The sequence below is a fragment of the Lampris incognitus genome, chromosome 2, assembly GCF_029633865.1.
Source record: "Lampris incognitus isolate fLamInc1 chromosome 2, fLamInc1.hap2, whole genome shotgun sequence".
NCBI lineage: Eukaryota > Metazoa > Chordata > Actinopteri > Lampriformes > Lampridae > Lampris > Lampris incognitus.
Genome location: NC_079212.1, coordinates 36,808,204 through 36,823,933, shown reverse-complemented (window position 1 = coordinate 36,823,933; position 15,730 = coordinate 36,808,204). Strand labels below are relative to the sequence as shown.

Below are 15,730 nucleotides of genomic sequence, written 5' to 3'. Positions count from 1 at the left end.
GTCCCACATTTCTGTATTCTCTACCTCCCTCTCTCTGATTCGATGTCTTTTCCATTCTCTCGCCTCCATTTTCCTGTCACTCTCCTGCACCTCCTCTTCGACTTGTACCTCTCTCTCTTTATCCTCCATGATCCTACCACCTCTCCTGTCATCCATTCTCCTTTTCTGTCTTGTCTTTGCCATTGCTCTTTTGTTTTCTCTTTCCTCTTCTTTCTTTCTTTACACCTCCATCTTCATCCTCCGTACTCTCCTCTGGCCTTCTCTCTCTCTCTCTTGCTCTCTCTCTCCTTTCTGCATCACTTTACTCCTCCTTACCGCCCCTTCCTGTTGGCTTGTCTGTTTTTCCTCCTTTCTTCTCTCCTCCTGTTCCTCCTCTCATTCTCCCTGTCTGTAGCAATGTGCTCCAGGATACTACAGGGACACTAAAGGCCTGTTTCTGGGGAAGTGTGTCCCCTGTAACTGTAACGGACACTCGGACCGCTGTCTGGATGGTTCAGGAATCTGTGTGGTGAGCATCTTCAACTTCATCCAGTAAAAAAAGAAAAAAGTGTGTGTGTGTGTGTGTGTGTGTGTGTGTGTGTGTGTGTGTGTGTGTGTGTGTGTGTGTGTGTGTGTGTTTTCATTTCATTTACCTTTATTTAACCAGGTTAGTCCCATTGAGATTAAAATGTCTTTTACGAGAGAGACCTGGCCAAGAATGGCAGCAGTACACCAGTTTCAGCACACGCTCACATGAAGACAACAGCATAGTTCGAAGTGCAAAATAGTATAAAAGTGAAGGGAAAATATACAAACCTGTTATCAACTGAAACATTTACAATTTCCAATAGACTCAGATTCCATAGACTTAACCATACTTTTAAATTTGGATAGAGTAACCAAGTCCTGGAGTTTAAGTCTGTTCTGCAGGCTATTCCAGGCAGATGGTGCAGAAAACGTGAAGGCCTTCTTGCCCAGCTCAGTCCGAACTTTTAGAAGCAGTCATTTGCAAGGTGTCCTGAGACCGTAACCCATAAGTGCCATGTTTTATGGACAGAAAGCTAGATAAATAACAGGGGAGGGTACCCAGAATGACCTTATAGATAAAAACATACCAGTGACTTAAGTCGCCGTGTTGATGGAGCAGGCCAGTTGACTTTGGATTAAAGGACACAGTGCTGAGTGAGGGCTCTGCAGTTTGTAACAAAACGTAATGCTCCATGATACACAGTGTCCATATAGCATTTGGAGACAATGGGCTGATGCGTTCATGTACAGTAAGTCACGATATATAGAGATAGATATAGATATAGATATAGACATACGTATATAGATATAGCTATAGATCTAGATATAGTATATATAAAGTCAAACCTTATCTTATCAGAAACAAGAAAATATTATATCAGTGTTTATATCGTTTCAATTTTTTTAAAATTTCTATCCTCCATTCCCCCTGCATTCCTAAAAGTTTTTTTTTCTTCATTAGGAAAGAGGTGGATAGTTATTGATCTTTACTTTTGTATTTTTTAAACCACCATTCTACGACGTGTTTATGTCTTTTCTTTTTCTTTGTATTATTCTTCCCTCTATATCTATTTTGTTACTTGTTTTCAGGTCCTTTGGTGAAGCACTTTTTTAGCTTTGCTATCGACATGTTTTGTTTTTCTTTTCATTTTATATCTCAGCATGTAAACCTATCACTGAACGCTTTTCATCATCATCAACATCATCTTGACATACCGACTGTCTACGATATCTGCAGGCTTGCCAAGTTGCCTGTTAGTTGATTAAGATACATTTTTGTAGTGTTGCGTTAATTGTGGCATGCTGACGTTAATCTATCGCATGCACGTCATCCACAGTGCTAATAAACAGCCTGGGCGGCTGACAGGCTGGGATACCTGCAGCCCACAGGCTCAGCGGGGCGTTCAGAGAGACTCCAGCCTCATGACTTGTTTGGTCTTGAGCTGCCAAGCAGTGGAAAAAGTACATGTACTGAAACTTAAACACACACAACCAGAAAGTGTGTATTTGTTTCGCCTCGTCTTATGTGTGTTGCTTTTAGTTTTTCTTGTTTGAGTGTTAAATATATTGTGTATTTGTGTGCGTGTGTGTGTGTGTGTGTGTGTGTTTATTTATAAGTTGCAATATTTTTTTAAGTGTGCATGTCTTAAATGCGTGTGTGTACATTTGTGTATGCGTGTCCATTGATGAGTATGTATCCGTGAGCGTTTCTTTTGTGTGTGTGCATGTGTATTTGTGTGTGCGTGCGTGCGTGCGTGCGTGCATGTGTGTATGTGTGTGTGTGTGTGTGTGTGTGTGTGTGTGTGTGTGTGTGTGTGTGCACGCGTGTGTGGATGCACGTGTGTGTTTTGCAGCTGTGTATTTGTTTCAGAACTCCTGTGTGTGATACTGTAAGATGCAGCGCAGGATTGCTGATGAGGCATTCAGTTTTTATCATCCCTGCACCAAAACAACGTGTTCCCAGGAATGTGCCCTGCGGTGCTGTGTTGAGACTGTGAATATCACAGATACAGAGACCAAACTACACATATAAACGACAAGTCTTTCTCCATATATATCGATGTCAGTTAGACAATGCTTTTTTGACACAATGAATACATAAAATAACCCTAATAAGGACATCAAATTTGTTTCCATAGGGTAGTAAAACTGATTCCTTGGGTGATAACTTCACTAGAAATAAGACTGCATCTCACAAACGCTTTGAAGGAGAAAATATATGCTCTCTCATAAGATGCACGTAACAATCAGCCACCCCGATTCGCCGGTGTCAGAAGAGGGCGCCGGAGACATCGATGCGCGGTGCATATAACAAGTTGGCTAACTGTTAGCCGTCTGCGTTTTTTTGTCCGTCTCCATCAGAACTGCCAACACAACACAGCGGGTGACCACTGCGAGAGTTGCCAGGGTGGTTTCCTTGGTAACAACAGCCTTGACGGACAGGCGGTGTCCTGCTCCAGCTGCCCTTGCCCGCTGCAGGTGACGTCCAACAAGTGAGTCCTTTATTTTAACCCATTTCCCTTCCTTCTTGCCTTTATTTTCCATTCTTTCTCCTCTCTCCCTTTCTTTCTCATATTTGCTATCTTTTTCCCTCTCTGCCCTCCTCTGCTTCGTTGTCCACAGCTGTTCGTAACATGTAGACGTGCACTATTTGGCTATCGCCGTCATTACAGCTCCCCTTTTTGTGTAGCCTTGTAATCGGCTTCATATTCAGCAGCTGATGACTTTTCTCTCTAGTTTTGCGGTGGGCTGTGTGAAGAAGCAGAACAGAATGCAGTGTCTGTGTATGCCGGGCTACGCTGGGCCCAAATGTGAAAGGTACACAGCACACGAAACACACCGGGGTTCTGTGGCATTCACTCACAAAACAGGCTGGAAATGGTAAATGGTGGGCGTCCTGGTAGCGTAGGCGTGTAGTCCGTTGCTTACCAACACGGGGATCGCCAGTTCGAATCCCCGGGTTACCTCCAGCTTGGTCGGGCGTCCCTACAGAAACAATTGGCCGTGTCTGCGGGTGGGAAGCCGGATGTGGGTGTGTCCTGGTCGCTGCATTAGCGCCTCCTCTGATCAGTCGGGGCACCTGTTCAAGGGAGAGGGGGAACTGGGGGGAATAGCGTGATCCTCCCACGCGCTCCGTCCCCCTGGTGAAACTCCTCACTGTCAGCCGAAAAGAAGCGGCTGGTGACTCCACATGTATCGGAGGAGGCATGTGGTAGTCTGCAGCCCTCCCCGGATCGGCAGAGGGGGTGGAGCAGCGACCGGGACGGCTCGGAAGAGTGAGGTAATTGACTGGGTGCAACTGGGGAGAAAAATGGGGGGAAATATTTTTTTTAAAAAAGGAAAATAGATTTTGCAGCTAAAAAAAAATCACTTTTAAGATAGGATATCATTTTATTATTAAGATATTATTTTCAATTAATTTCAAAATGTAGACAGACTAGAGGGACAGTAGTTCACCTACCCCTGGTTGACAGACATATTTGACTGGGTCCTCTAATTATAATTTGCAAATTATGAGCTCTATAAGATTGAGGGTTCCGCCCCCCTTACTGTATCTACAGTGTCTTTAAATAAATGATAGAAATGTCATGGCAGTAGATATTTTGTTTACTGTCAGCTGCACTGTTCTTGTCTTGATAAACACACAGATGTTTTTTTAGATGTCCCACTTGTCTGCATTAGTGGATTAGACTCAATGCATCGACTATTGTCTACTGTGTCTCATCCCTGCCTCAACACACACACACACACACACACTCACAGGTGTGCTCCTGGTTACTACGGCAACCCCATGGTGATTGGCAGCACTTGTCAGCCCTGCCACTGCCATGACAACACAGACCCCAACATGCTGTTCAGCGACTGCCACCCGCTGACCGGCGAGTGTCTGAGCTGCATGCACAACACGGCCGGGCCGCACTGCGAGGTCTGCGCCCCCGGTTACTACGGAGACGCCATCACCACCAAGAACTGCACCGGTGAGTTACTTGATGACATTCATGACAAATGGCCGTCTCGATACTTTGTATCTCAGGAGAATTTAAGACCACAGATGATAAAATGATTTGGCACGTAGCGTAAGCAAAATCGACAAATTCCTCATGATGTAGATTTGGTTCTTGGCTTTGTAATGTATAACTGTATTTGGAGCTTTTTTGTGCTTTTCTTTGCTGTTTACTATTATGACCCATGTCTGTATTCAACACACCTTTTACCATGTTTGTCCTACCCAGAATGCAGATGTTCTCCGTGCGGCACTGAATCATGTGACCCTCATACTGGACAGTGTCGCTGCAAACCTGGAGTCATGGGACCTCTCTGTGACCGCTGTGAGGTGTGTGTGTGTGTGTGTGTTTGAAAGAGCGATGGGGAAAAGACATGTTGTGGGAGAGGGGACTCGGGGAGAAGAGGGAGCGTAACACATTAGGAGAGCACCTTCTCACTTTTCGACTTCACCCCCTAACCGGATCATGTTGGACTGGGCTTTTTTCAGGACGGGTCGTATGGGTTTGAGTCCTGCTCTGGCTGTCGTCGTTGTGACTGTGATGCTTCAGCTGCGCTCGTCCAATCGTGTGACCCTCGGAGTGGTCAGTGTGCATGTCAGCCGGGCGTCAATGGGCCGAACTGCAAACAGTGTGCTCCTGGTTACTGGGACTATGGGCCCAATGGATGCAGGAGTGAGTCAAATCATGGCATACACACACCAACACATACACACACACACACATACATGCACACTCACACACACAACTGGATATTAGATTGATTTGTGTTCAGTAAATATGATTTTCAACAGTAATATATGTTCAGTGTGTGAATGCTGTATAGTAGACACTATCTGCACATCTTGTTGTTACTCTGTGCAACAGAAGTACAACTCTGTACAACTATTCTGTAGTTTTGATTTTACAAAGGCACTTATTTCCTGAATCTCTTTACCCTCTTGCTCACTAGATATTTATACACATATATACAGAAATATATATGAATAAATATAATAATATAGATATACAGAAAATCTTGAATTCTTAGACTCAGATTTCTAGATGTTCTGAAAAAGCTCTTCTCCTTCCTACACTTAGATTGTTAGAAAAGATAAACTTTTTATTAATAGCCGTGGAGAAAATTGTATGTACAGCAGGAAGCAGACTCCAACTCTCCAACCAGGCATACTTTACAGTACAATTATTAAAAACCATTTGCTAAACCATTTGATAACACTACTACTGCACAAGGTATGGATATCATAGTGTGAGGTCTTTCGATTACCAAGTCCTTTCTATCCAAGCAGAGAAAAGACAGACAAATGATATCCAGCGCCATTATTCAACAAAAGAAGTATTTAAACTGTGCCTAAGTTGAGCCATTAAAGTAATGCACATTTTCAGTGATTGTCCTGATCATAATTCTGTTCCCGAGTCACTGAGGTTGAGTCATATTAGAAATGCAAAATGATGTGGAGTAAACAATCTCGCTTTACCTTGACCCAGGTATCCCATTGTGTAAGCCGTCTCCTCTCTCCTTGCAGAGTGTGAATGTAAAGGAGGTCATTGTGATCCCAGAACGGGAGAGTGTCGCTGTGCTGATGGACTGACGGGCAAACAGTGTGATACCTGCTCGCACAAATACAGCATCCCAGTCCAGCAAGGACATGACATGCTCTGTGAACGTAAGTTCCCTTTCCATTTTCATCCCAATTTGGGGTGTCCAATTTGCTGTATTTTTGCCTAAAGTCCTGCCATTCCCCAACCACCACGACATTTTGGGAGGGTGTAGACCTGTCCATACGCCCTCCAATACACGTAGAGCCAGCCGACCACTTCCTTTCACCTGCTAGTAGCAAGTGAAAGGACCACCACCACCAATGTGCTACACATTGGTGGTGGTGGAAGTGAGTTACCCCCTTCAATGTGAAGCGCTTTGGGTGTCTAGAAAAGCGCTATATAAATGCAATGATGATGATGATGATGATGATTATTACCAAGGAGCACTGCCATCTGTGCTTCCTGCAACACATGGCTAACCTGGAGGCTTGCTATGCTGTTCATCCAGCTAATAGACTTTCTGCTGAAAATGTGATATGATTATCTCACCTAAGATTCTGTAACAACAAGGTAATCATCCCATTGTTCTTTATGTTTGTGTGTGTGTGTTTGTTGCAGCCTGTGACAGCTGTGTCATTGTTCTGTTGGAGGATCTGGACAGCATGAATGAGAACTTCCACTCAGTAGCCAATCAGCTGCGGAATCTGAATGCCAGCTCTATGGCTTGGGCACAGCTACACAACCTCAATAGGTCTATGGAGGACATCGCTGTGAGTACAAATATACACATATATTTTCGCACAAATGCATAGGTACTCATATTTAAAACATACACACAAACTCAAATTAATGCCGGGATCAAACTACACAATATTTTTCATGATGGTCACCATGTCAGATTAGGCAATTATAGTACCATAAATTCTTGCCATGCCCTGGCCAGGAGACTGGTAACACTACAAGTATGAGCCTGACCAATTTTGCGTGAGTTCATAGGTCGTCGGGGAGGAGGGTCAAGAAATTGTCAATCATGGCTACAGAAGCACTATATGTGATGTTGGTGGTCTTGTGTTGCGAAAAGAAAGAAAAAATTATTGTGGACGCTGTTGCAGCTAGTGCTACTGGGGAATGCTAACCTAGCATAGCCTAACCAGCTACTGACCAGGTTACTGAGGTGCCACTGCCATTTCTCGCCAACATTTATCTTTTTTGACTCTGTCATGGTCCTGCCTTGAGTAAATGTTAAAAAGGCAGGAATATTGTTGCCACTGCTCAATGAACCTTTCCTCGGGTTCGTTGTTCCACCTGACAGCAGCATCACTTTCTCTTTGCCATGTTTACATATGTGTACCAGACAGCACTCTGTCATCCTATTGGTCAACGTCAAGGAACCCGTCATAGGAGATGTCAGACTAGACAGGAAAATACAAAACATTCTGACATGATAGACTTTCGTTCATAATCGTCCGTTCATAATCGGGCCTGACGCTGGAAATCTGTCAGCGACGTCAAAATCAAGCTGAATTCATGATCCTGGCATAAGTTGTCCCCTCCCCCACCCAAAACACATTTACACACTATCCCCTCTTTTTACCCACTTCAAGACATGCCAGCATTAACACACACACACACAAACACACACACACACACACACACACACACACACACACACACACACACACACACACACACACACACACACACTCAGTTACACACACACTCAGTTACACTCACACAGGTGCACACAAGACCATTGTTCTATGCAGTAATGAATATTTATGTTTATAGCTCTAGAGTGAAGATAACTATGTTCTCATCCTCATTTTCCCATAATTCCAGAGGGCTATAGAAAATTACAACAGTTCGTTGGACGACAGCAGGATCAGGGCAGACATGCTGGAAGCTGAGATAACTAACATTAATGCTGACATTAAGGAGCTGGAAAATAAGGTATGGTGACTGATTATACATGAGCACACACACACAAACTGAACCAACCACAGTGCACACTAATTTCCCAACATTAGCATTGACTCCTCAGCACTTTTTTTCAACTCAAAAACTCTTTTCTTGAAATAATTTTTATTTCACAATCGGACTGTGTTTGCAAAAGTTTGTCCTCTATTCAGTTATTTTACAATTCTAAATAGAATCAAAGACTTGTATTACCTTTGCCCTGCGCCCAGCGCAGGGCAAAGGTAATTTAAGATGAGTAGCGTCAGTTTAAATGTGCTCTCATTATATGTGCAAGTTAAGCTGCAGCAGGTGCTTTGTCTACTTCTCTGGTTCGCTGAGAATGAGAGTGGGTTTTTGTCCGTTTCCAGGTTGCAGCAACGACCAACAAGGCTGATAACCTGGATGACAGTACCGGAAGCACACAGCAGAGGGCGCAAGATCTGCTCTACTTTATCAACAACATGACTTTGGATATAAATGGTAAGGGTGGAAAAACGTCTAAATCGTAAAGATTTTACATCTAGAATTAAATCATTAATAGTGCTGAAAACCGAGGGGCTTGTGTGTCATTTATTGATATGTATTAAGAGGCTTAGTTCAGCTTGACTTTCTAGATTACGTCTCAGCATAATTGTCACTTTTACATTAGTGTCAAACTACCATCAGCTAAATTACTGGAAATCCTGCCTGTGGTTAGTTACTGTACTGGTACAGCAGACTGTTGATGGGTGGGTGGATGGATGGATGGATGGATGAATGGATTACAAAGTTCTTGTCCGTCACCAGAAATCATAATGTCTATGAACCGGTCGTCTCAAAACAACACGGAGGTGAACCAGGATGAGGAGGAGAGGGAGAAGAAGATTAGAGAGGTGGAGGCCATGTTGAGGGAGATGAGGTACAGGAGCTGTGTTGGTCAAAAGAAGGTTGCCAACAAAGAGAAGGCTGAGGCTGAGAAACGTAAGCATATCATTACATAGTGATACCCACACACACACACTCACTCACTCACTCACACACACACACACACACACACACACACACACACACACACACACACACACACACTCTCTCTCTCTCTTTCTCTCTCTCAGCATACACGTACAGGAGCCGCTCAAAGAAAATGGTGGTCTCTTGCCCGTTAATTTTCATCTTTTCTCTCAAAACTCTCTAAATGTTTATTCTTTTGTGCATGTTTTCAGTTATACCTCTATTTGTGGGGGAGTAATACACTGCAGGCCGGGGCACGTACAAACACCCACACATTCACATACATTTTGTTTTCCTCTCCTCAAAGTGTTTTACAGGACAGAGGAAGGAATTAAATCTTGAACATTAAATAAAGAATAAACATGAAAATACTAAAAAGCAACATACATAAAATGTTTAAACTAACACTGAACACAGTATGCAGATCAGAAATCAATATCTTTTCACCCCTCTCCTGCCCTCCCTCTTTGTCACTCCACACTCTGTCACAGTGTTGGATCGGGTCAACAAAGACCTGCTGGGTCGACAGACGACCAACGAAGACCTGGCCAAGGCCATCCGAGACCGTCTGGCCGAGTTCCACTCTAAAATGATGGACCTGAGAGATGCTTTGAATGAGGCGGTCAACAACACAGCCAGAGCCGCCGAGAGCAACAACGTCAACGAGAAAGCTTTGGAGGACAGCAAGGTGAGAAGGGAAGTGGTTCACATGAGGAAGCGCTTGCTTGGTTCAGGCACCAAGGACAGCTTAGCTCAGAACACAGTTACAGGACCTCTTCAGGACTATCCACAGTCTTTAAATATCTCCTTACTAGAACTGGAAACAGTGTAGTTATGCTTTTCTGGATAGGCATATACACAACCAGGTAACAGGTCAGCATCTCCAGGTCTCCTTACCTTCCTTTTTTATGCAAAAACACACATACATGTAAGTGGAGAGGATGGTGACAGTCACTGGTATTCGTTGTTGCCCGGACAGACCTTTCTTAACTCTCCCTGCCTCTAAACCAATATCCAAACCTTGCCGTGCTTGTCACAGAGGTGCTAGTTCAGCGATCCAAGATTAATGTCTTTTCCCATATTGCGCAATGTAGCTTCTCGTCAAGTTTGGGTTGCGAGCAGACGTATGTATCAGCAGAGATGAAGAATGCACGTTCACCAGTCCTTCCGATGTGTTCCTTTCTCTTCAGCCTCCACCAAGTGACAATTCAGCAATCTTCCTCTGTCTTGCTCACTTGCTTGCTCTCTCTTTCTCTGTCTCTCTCTCGCTATCTGTCTCTCAGAGGAAAGTAGAGGAACTTGTATCGCAACAGAAGGAGGTGGAGGACCTTCTACAGATGGCAGAAGATGACGTTGCCCAAGTCAACGATGTGCTGTCTATGCTGCACGACTCTAAAGAGGTTAGATGCATGCACACGTACACACACACACACACACACACACACACACACACACACACACACACACACACAACTTGAATGAATAAATAAATTAAATGAATGAATTGAATGAAAACAGAACCTCCTGTGTAATTGAAATGAGCACATGTTTATTCCAAAAATTAGATAGTTACAAGGGAACAGAAGTGGACATACCCTCCATAATGCAACTTTGTCCATTGTCCTGCAGGGTTTGGGCAATGTATGTCTGCACTCCTGTCACCATTACAGATGCTCTTTGCTTTTATTGTACTGTGTCAGGGAAGTGACTCCAATTCTGTCTCTAAAATGTGCACCTGCAGGAGTACGAGCGGCTGGCAGCCCAGCTGGATGGAGCCAAGATGCCTTTGGCAGAGAAGGTTCAGAAATATGCCCCCACCGTCTCAAAGATCCCCCTGGTGGAGAGGGCAGAGAAACATGCTGAGCTGCTGAACGCACTTGTTATGAACCTCACAAGGTAAGAAGAGATCAATATTGATCAGTTAGTTAGTCAGTAAGCAATTGGTTAGTTGATCTACTTATTATTCAGTTAGATAAGATGAGATGCAGGGCACACATTGACTGTGAACCACATCAAGAGATTATAGCCAGGTGTCGGATTAGCGTAGTGGTCTATTCCATTGCCTACCAACACGGGGATCGCCGGTTCTAATCCTCGTGTTACCTCCAGCTTGGTTGGGCATCCCTAGAGACACAATTGGCCGTGTCTGCGGGTGGGAAGCTGGATGTGGGTATGTGTCTTGGTCGCTGCACTAGCACCACCTCTGGTCAGTCAGGGCTCCTGTTCAGGGGGGAGGGGCAACTGGGGGCAATAGCATGATCCTCTCACGTGCTACGTCCCCCCAGTGAAACTCCTCACTGTCAGGTGGAAAGAAGCGGCTGGCGACTCCACATGTATTGGAGGAGGCATATGGTAGTCTGCAGCCCTCCCCGGATCGGCAGAGGGGGTGGAGCAGTGACCGGGATGGCTCGGAAGAGTGCAATAATTGGTCGGATACAATTGGGAGAAGAAGAAAAAGAGATTATAGCCAATTTGCAAGTTAGTATGGTAAATAGTCAGTTGATTACTTAGTTTAACTGTTCTGCTAGATAAAGCACAAAAAATACCACTTCCAGATACATTGGCTATAAACATAACGTAGTTATGACAATACAACAAGGCAAGTCAAACTATAGTCACTAAAATGGTTATTGAGATGGTATGGTTATGAGTTCTAGTAATTGTTTTGCAAGATGAACCACTGAAACAAGCTAAAGTCATGGACCCTTTGGCTATGAGCCTCAGTATGTTAAGATAATGGTCAGTTAATGAGTGAGATTATTGGCAGTATAAATGCACAACAAGATGCTGTAGATAGAGTCAACAATAGAATTTGTGTTAGGTTAGCTAACTGGTAGCAGCAGTAGTGGAGCATTTACAAGTTCAGGAGCTAAAAAATTAAAATTAAAAAAAGGTTAATATAGTGTAGTGTTGGCTCAGCCAGTTAAGGTCATGCTACGCAGGTGTGAAGCCAGTTGTCTTGAAGCCAGATGTAACTTACAGCTGAAATTGTCAAACTCCCGAACATAAGCTAACAAATAGGCTCTCAGATGCTATTACTGTTAGAGCTACTGCTGATGAGGTGTTTGGATTTCTTCATTTGATCAAATTCAGTTTGATTTAATTTAATTTACATATTTTTTATTTTTTACAAGTGTTTACATTTTTTTATATATCATATTATATATATTATCATATTTATTTATATTATATTTTGTTTATTATCTATTTTGTAAATTTTTAATTTAATTTAATTTTTTTACATTTTTATAATTATTTACTGTTGATGTCTCTTTCTGTCCACAGTTTGATTTCGGGGACAGATGAGAATGGCGTCACCGGCCGTGCAGTGAATGCATCGCGAGCATACATAAACATCATCAACAGCATTAAAAAGGCCGAGGAGGCGGCAAACATGGCCGACAAGGCTGCCACAGATGCACTGGAGGTACAGGACACAGAAACACACATATACACACACACACACACACACACACACATATATGCATGTATACACACACAACATACAAAAGCACATACATAACTATACACAAATTACAAACTTATACCAACACACATGCATACACACTCAAGTTCATACACATTAATGAATACTGACAAATACATTTAAACAAATACACATACATTCATACAAACGTGTATGTACACATACAACAACATTCATAATATGGGCAAGTTCAAATGAATTGTAGAATTTATTTCCTAATATTTAAAGGATTGATTCATTATTCTTTTGTCTGTAATGTGTGTGTGTGTGTGTGTTTTATCAGAATGTGAGGGACCAGGACTTGGGTCAGACAGCCGACTCTCTGAGAAACCACAGCCTGGAGCTGGTTGAGGAAGCTAAAAGCCTACAGGATGAGCTCAACACAGGTGTGCACTCATACACACACACACACACACACACACACACACACACACACACACACACACACATTAAAAGCCTACGGGAAGACCACCAGCTGTTGATATGGCAAGTATCTGTCCTGTTGCAGTGTCCTTGACCCAGACACTGAGCTTCCAGCTTAGGGTTGTTGTTCTATGGCTGACCTCTGACCTCCCTGTGGAGGGACCAGAAGTGGAATTCCCAAAGGTGTATCAAATTATTATATGAATAATGTCATTAAAGCAGTGGCTGAAAAACGTTAAGTTCAAAAGCTTGCTGTTAGCCTTTTGGAAAATTAAAGAACTGCACCTTTCCGGCAAACTCTAGTTAACGTGAACCTTCCTGCTTGCCCACGACGTTCTGTTGCTGGAAGACCGCTGTCTGTGTCCACTTCAAAAGGGACGAGCTCTTGACCCCGTCTTTCCTCTTTACTTCTCATAACATGCACTTTTTGCTACAGTATTTCTGTGATATTGACATGTGGCATTGTCCAGAGCTTCTATCACTGTAATGCTGATTTAAGGTACATTTAATATAATTTGATTTAAGGTACATTTAATTTAATCTGATTTAAGGTACATTTACATGGAAGGCACTTGAGTTGGCCTTGACCTAACTACTTAGTACTCTATAATACCTGCTGGTGACACTGACACTCATGTACCTGTTAATTACCAACAACTTTGTAAGTCCCTCTGTTTAAAATTGTCTGCAAAATGTCAACTGTATTAGTATTCTTAGTAGAAGTGGTAGCAGTCATAGCAGTGTTTTTATTGGTGGAAGTTTGCTTTCTTTCCAACAGTCCTGCCAACACAACACAATGGAAACATATTTCATTTTAAATTGAAGATTATACTGTGAGTCGTCAAACTCAAGTCAGCAATAGATTATCTGATTTTTCATTTAGAACTCATTAAATGGGATGTCCGGGTGGCGGGGCGGTCTGTTCCGTTGCCTACCAACTCAGGGATCGCCAGTTCGAATCTCCGTGTTACCTCTGCCTTGGTTGGGCGTCCCTACAGACACAATTGGCCATGTCTGCGGCTGGGAAGCTGGATGTGGGCATGTGTCCTGGTCACTGCACTAGCGCCTCCTCTGGTCAGTCAGGGCGCCTGTTTGGGGGGGCGGGGGACTTGGGGGAATAACATGATCCTCCCATGTGCTACATCCCCCTGGCGAAACTCCTCACTGTCAGGTGAAAAGAAGCAGCTGGCAACTCCACATGTATTGAAGGAGACATGTGGTAGTCTGCAGCCCTCCCCGGATCAGCAGAGAGGGTGGAGCAGAGACCGGGACGGCTTAGAAGAGTGGGGTAATTGGCCGGATACAATTGGGGAGAAAAGGGGGGGGATCTGGGGGGTCCAAAAAAAAGAACTCAGCTTCTAAATGAACCAGATCATGCTCGGAGTCAGGCAAGTGTTTATATCCACCGTCTCTGCAGTAAAATGTCAGATGTCTAGCTCGCTGGCTAGGACACATCAGATGAGTGGTTGGCCTGCTCTTTTTATAAAACAAAAGCAAAATGGAATTAGTTCAGCATGTGTATAATTCTAAGTTTTTTTTCTTTCTTATTTCCAATCGACCAGACTTAAAGCCACAGCTAAAGGATGCGAAGAGGCGTCTTGACGTGGCCAAGGACAAGCACGATGAACTGATGAAGGACTTGGAGACAGCTCAGAACAGCCTCAACTTCACTAGTGGTACACACACACACACACACACACACACACACACACACACACACACACACAGGTAGTGGTGGCCTTGATGTTGATCAGTTGTGGAGTTAAAGGTCAATCGGTAAAAAGTGAATAATTATCTTGTATTTATCTTTCAGTTGTGTTTTATTTTTGTCCACCTGCCTCCTACCTAGTGCATGCTGGGATAGCGTACAACCCCCTTGCAGCACTGGATTAGATTAAGAGGGATAGAGAATGAATATTATTACATTAATGTCTTATTTGTAGATGTAGAACCATAATAGCTCACCTGAGGTTTTTTTCATGATGTTCCTCCTTCTCCTCACCCCCATCTGCCACCCCCCACCAGACGACACAAGTCGAGACATTGATGAGGCCAAACGTGCAGCGGAGCAGGCAAACACCACAGCTAGCCGGATCAACGATGCCCTGGGTCCTATCAGAGACCAGCTGGACCAGTGGCAGCAGACCTATGGAGATGCAAATGCCACCAACGATGACATCAACAATGCCCTGATGGAGGCCAACAAGACCGGTAGGGAGTTCTGTGTGTGTGTGTGTGTGTGTGTGTGTGTGTGTGTGTGTGTGTGTGTGTGTGTGTGTGTGTGTGTGTGTGTGTGTGTGTTCTTCTCAGTTAGCCTGGTGAAGTAAAGCTGAAGTGAATTAAAGTTTCAGATTTTTGGTTTTAATTCAGAATCACTATACCGCTCTGTCTCTTTCTCACTCTGCCCTTTCTTCTCTCGCTCTCTTTCTCCATGTCTTTCTCTCTCTCACCGTCTGTCTGTCTGTCCATCCACAGTCAGTATGCTCGGGGAGACTATTCCTCTGTTGATGAAGAAGTTGGATAAGCTCCAGAACCACTCGGCCCAGATGCCAAACATCTCTGAGAACATCAGCCGCATCAGACAGCTCATAGAGCAGGCCCGCAAGGCTGCCAGCAAGGTACACACACATGCACGCACGCACACACACACACACACGCACACACAAATACACACACACTAATACACACACACACGCACACACTTAGGCCCACAAGGCTGCTAGAAAGATGTGTACTCACACACATTAACATACAGACATGTATCACACAAATACACAAGTTCAATAATTATATAATATCAACCAAGTAAATTTGTAGATGCAAG

The 15,730-nt window shown here is 43.7% G+C and overlaps 1 protein-coding gene across 1 annotated transcript in view; it reads left to right on the top strand.

The window, feature by feature from the left end:
- The window catches only part of lama5 (laminin, alpha 5), a 166,069-nt gene that overhangs the window by 128,996 nt on the left and 21,343 nt on the right, over positions 1-15,730 (top strand). The window contains exons 42-60 of the mRNA XM_056299591.1: positions 395-508; positions 2,869-2,999; positions 3,244-3,324; positions 4,270-4,484; positions 4,740-4,840; positions 5,000-5,183; positions 6,035-6,175; positions 6,669-6,820; positions 7,890-8,000; positions 8,375-8,486; positions 8,793-8,966; positions 9,488-9,684; positions 10,280-10,396; positions 10,738-10,892; positions 12,282-12,423; positions 12,767-12,869; positions 14,469-14,582; positions 14,932-15,117; positions 15,382-15,524. Coding sequence (XP_056155566.1) covers positions 395-508; positions 2,869-2,999; positions 3,244-3,324; positions 4,270-4,484; positions 4,740-4,840; positions 5,000-5,183; positions 6,035-6,175; positions 6,669-6,820; positions 7,890-8,000; positions 8,375-8,486; positions 8,793-8,966; positions 9,488-9,684; positions 10,280-10,396; positions 10,738-10,892; positions 12,282-12,423; positions 12,767-12,869; positions 14,469-14,582; positions 14,932-15,117; positions 15,382-15,524 — 2,673 coding nt within the window. The remainder of the gene's footprint in view (positions 1-394; positions 509-2,868; positions 3,000-3,243; positions 3,325-4,269; positions 4,485-4,739; positions 4,841-4,999; positions 5,184-6,034; positions 6,176-6,668; positions 6,821-7,889; positions 8,001-8,374; positions 8,487-8,792; positions 8,967-9,487; positions 9,685-10,279; positions 10,397-10,737; positions 10,893-12,281; positions 12,424-12,766; positions 12,870-14,468; positions 14,583-14,931; positions 15,118-15,381; positions 15,525-15,730) is intronic.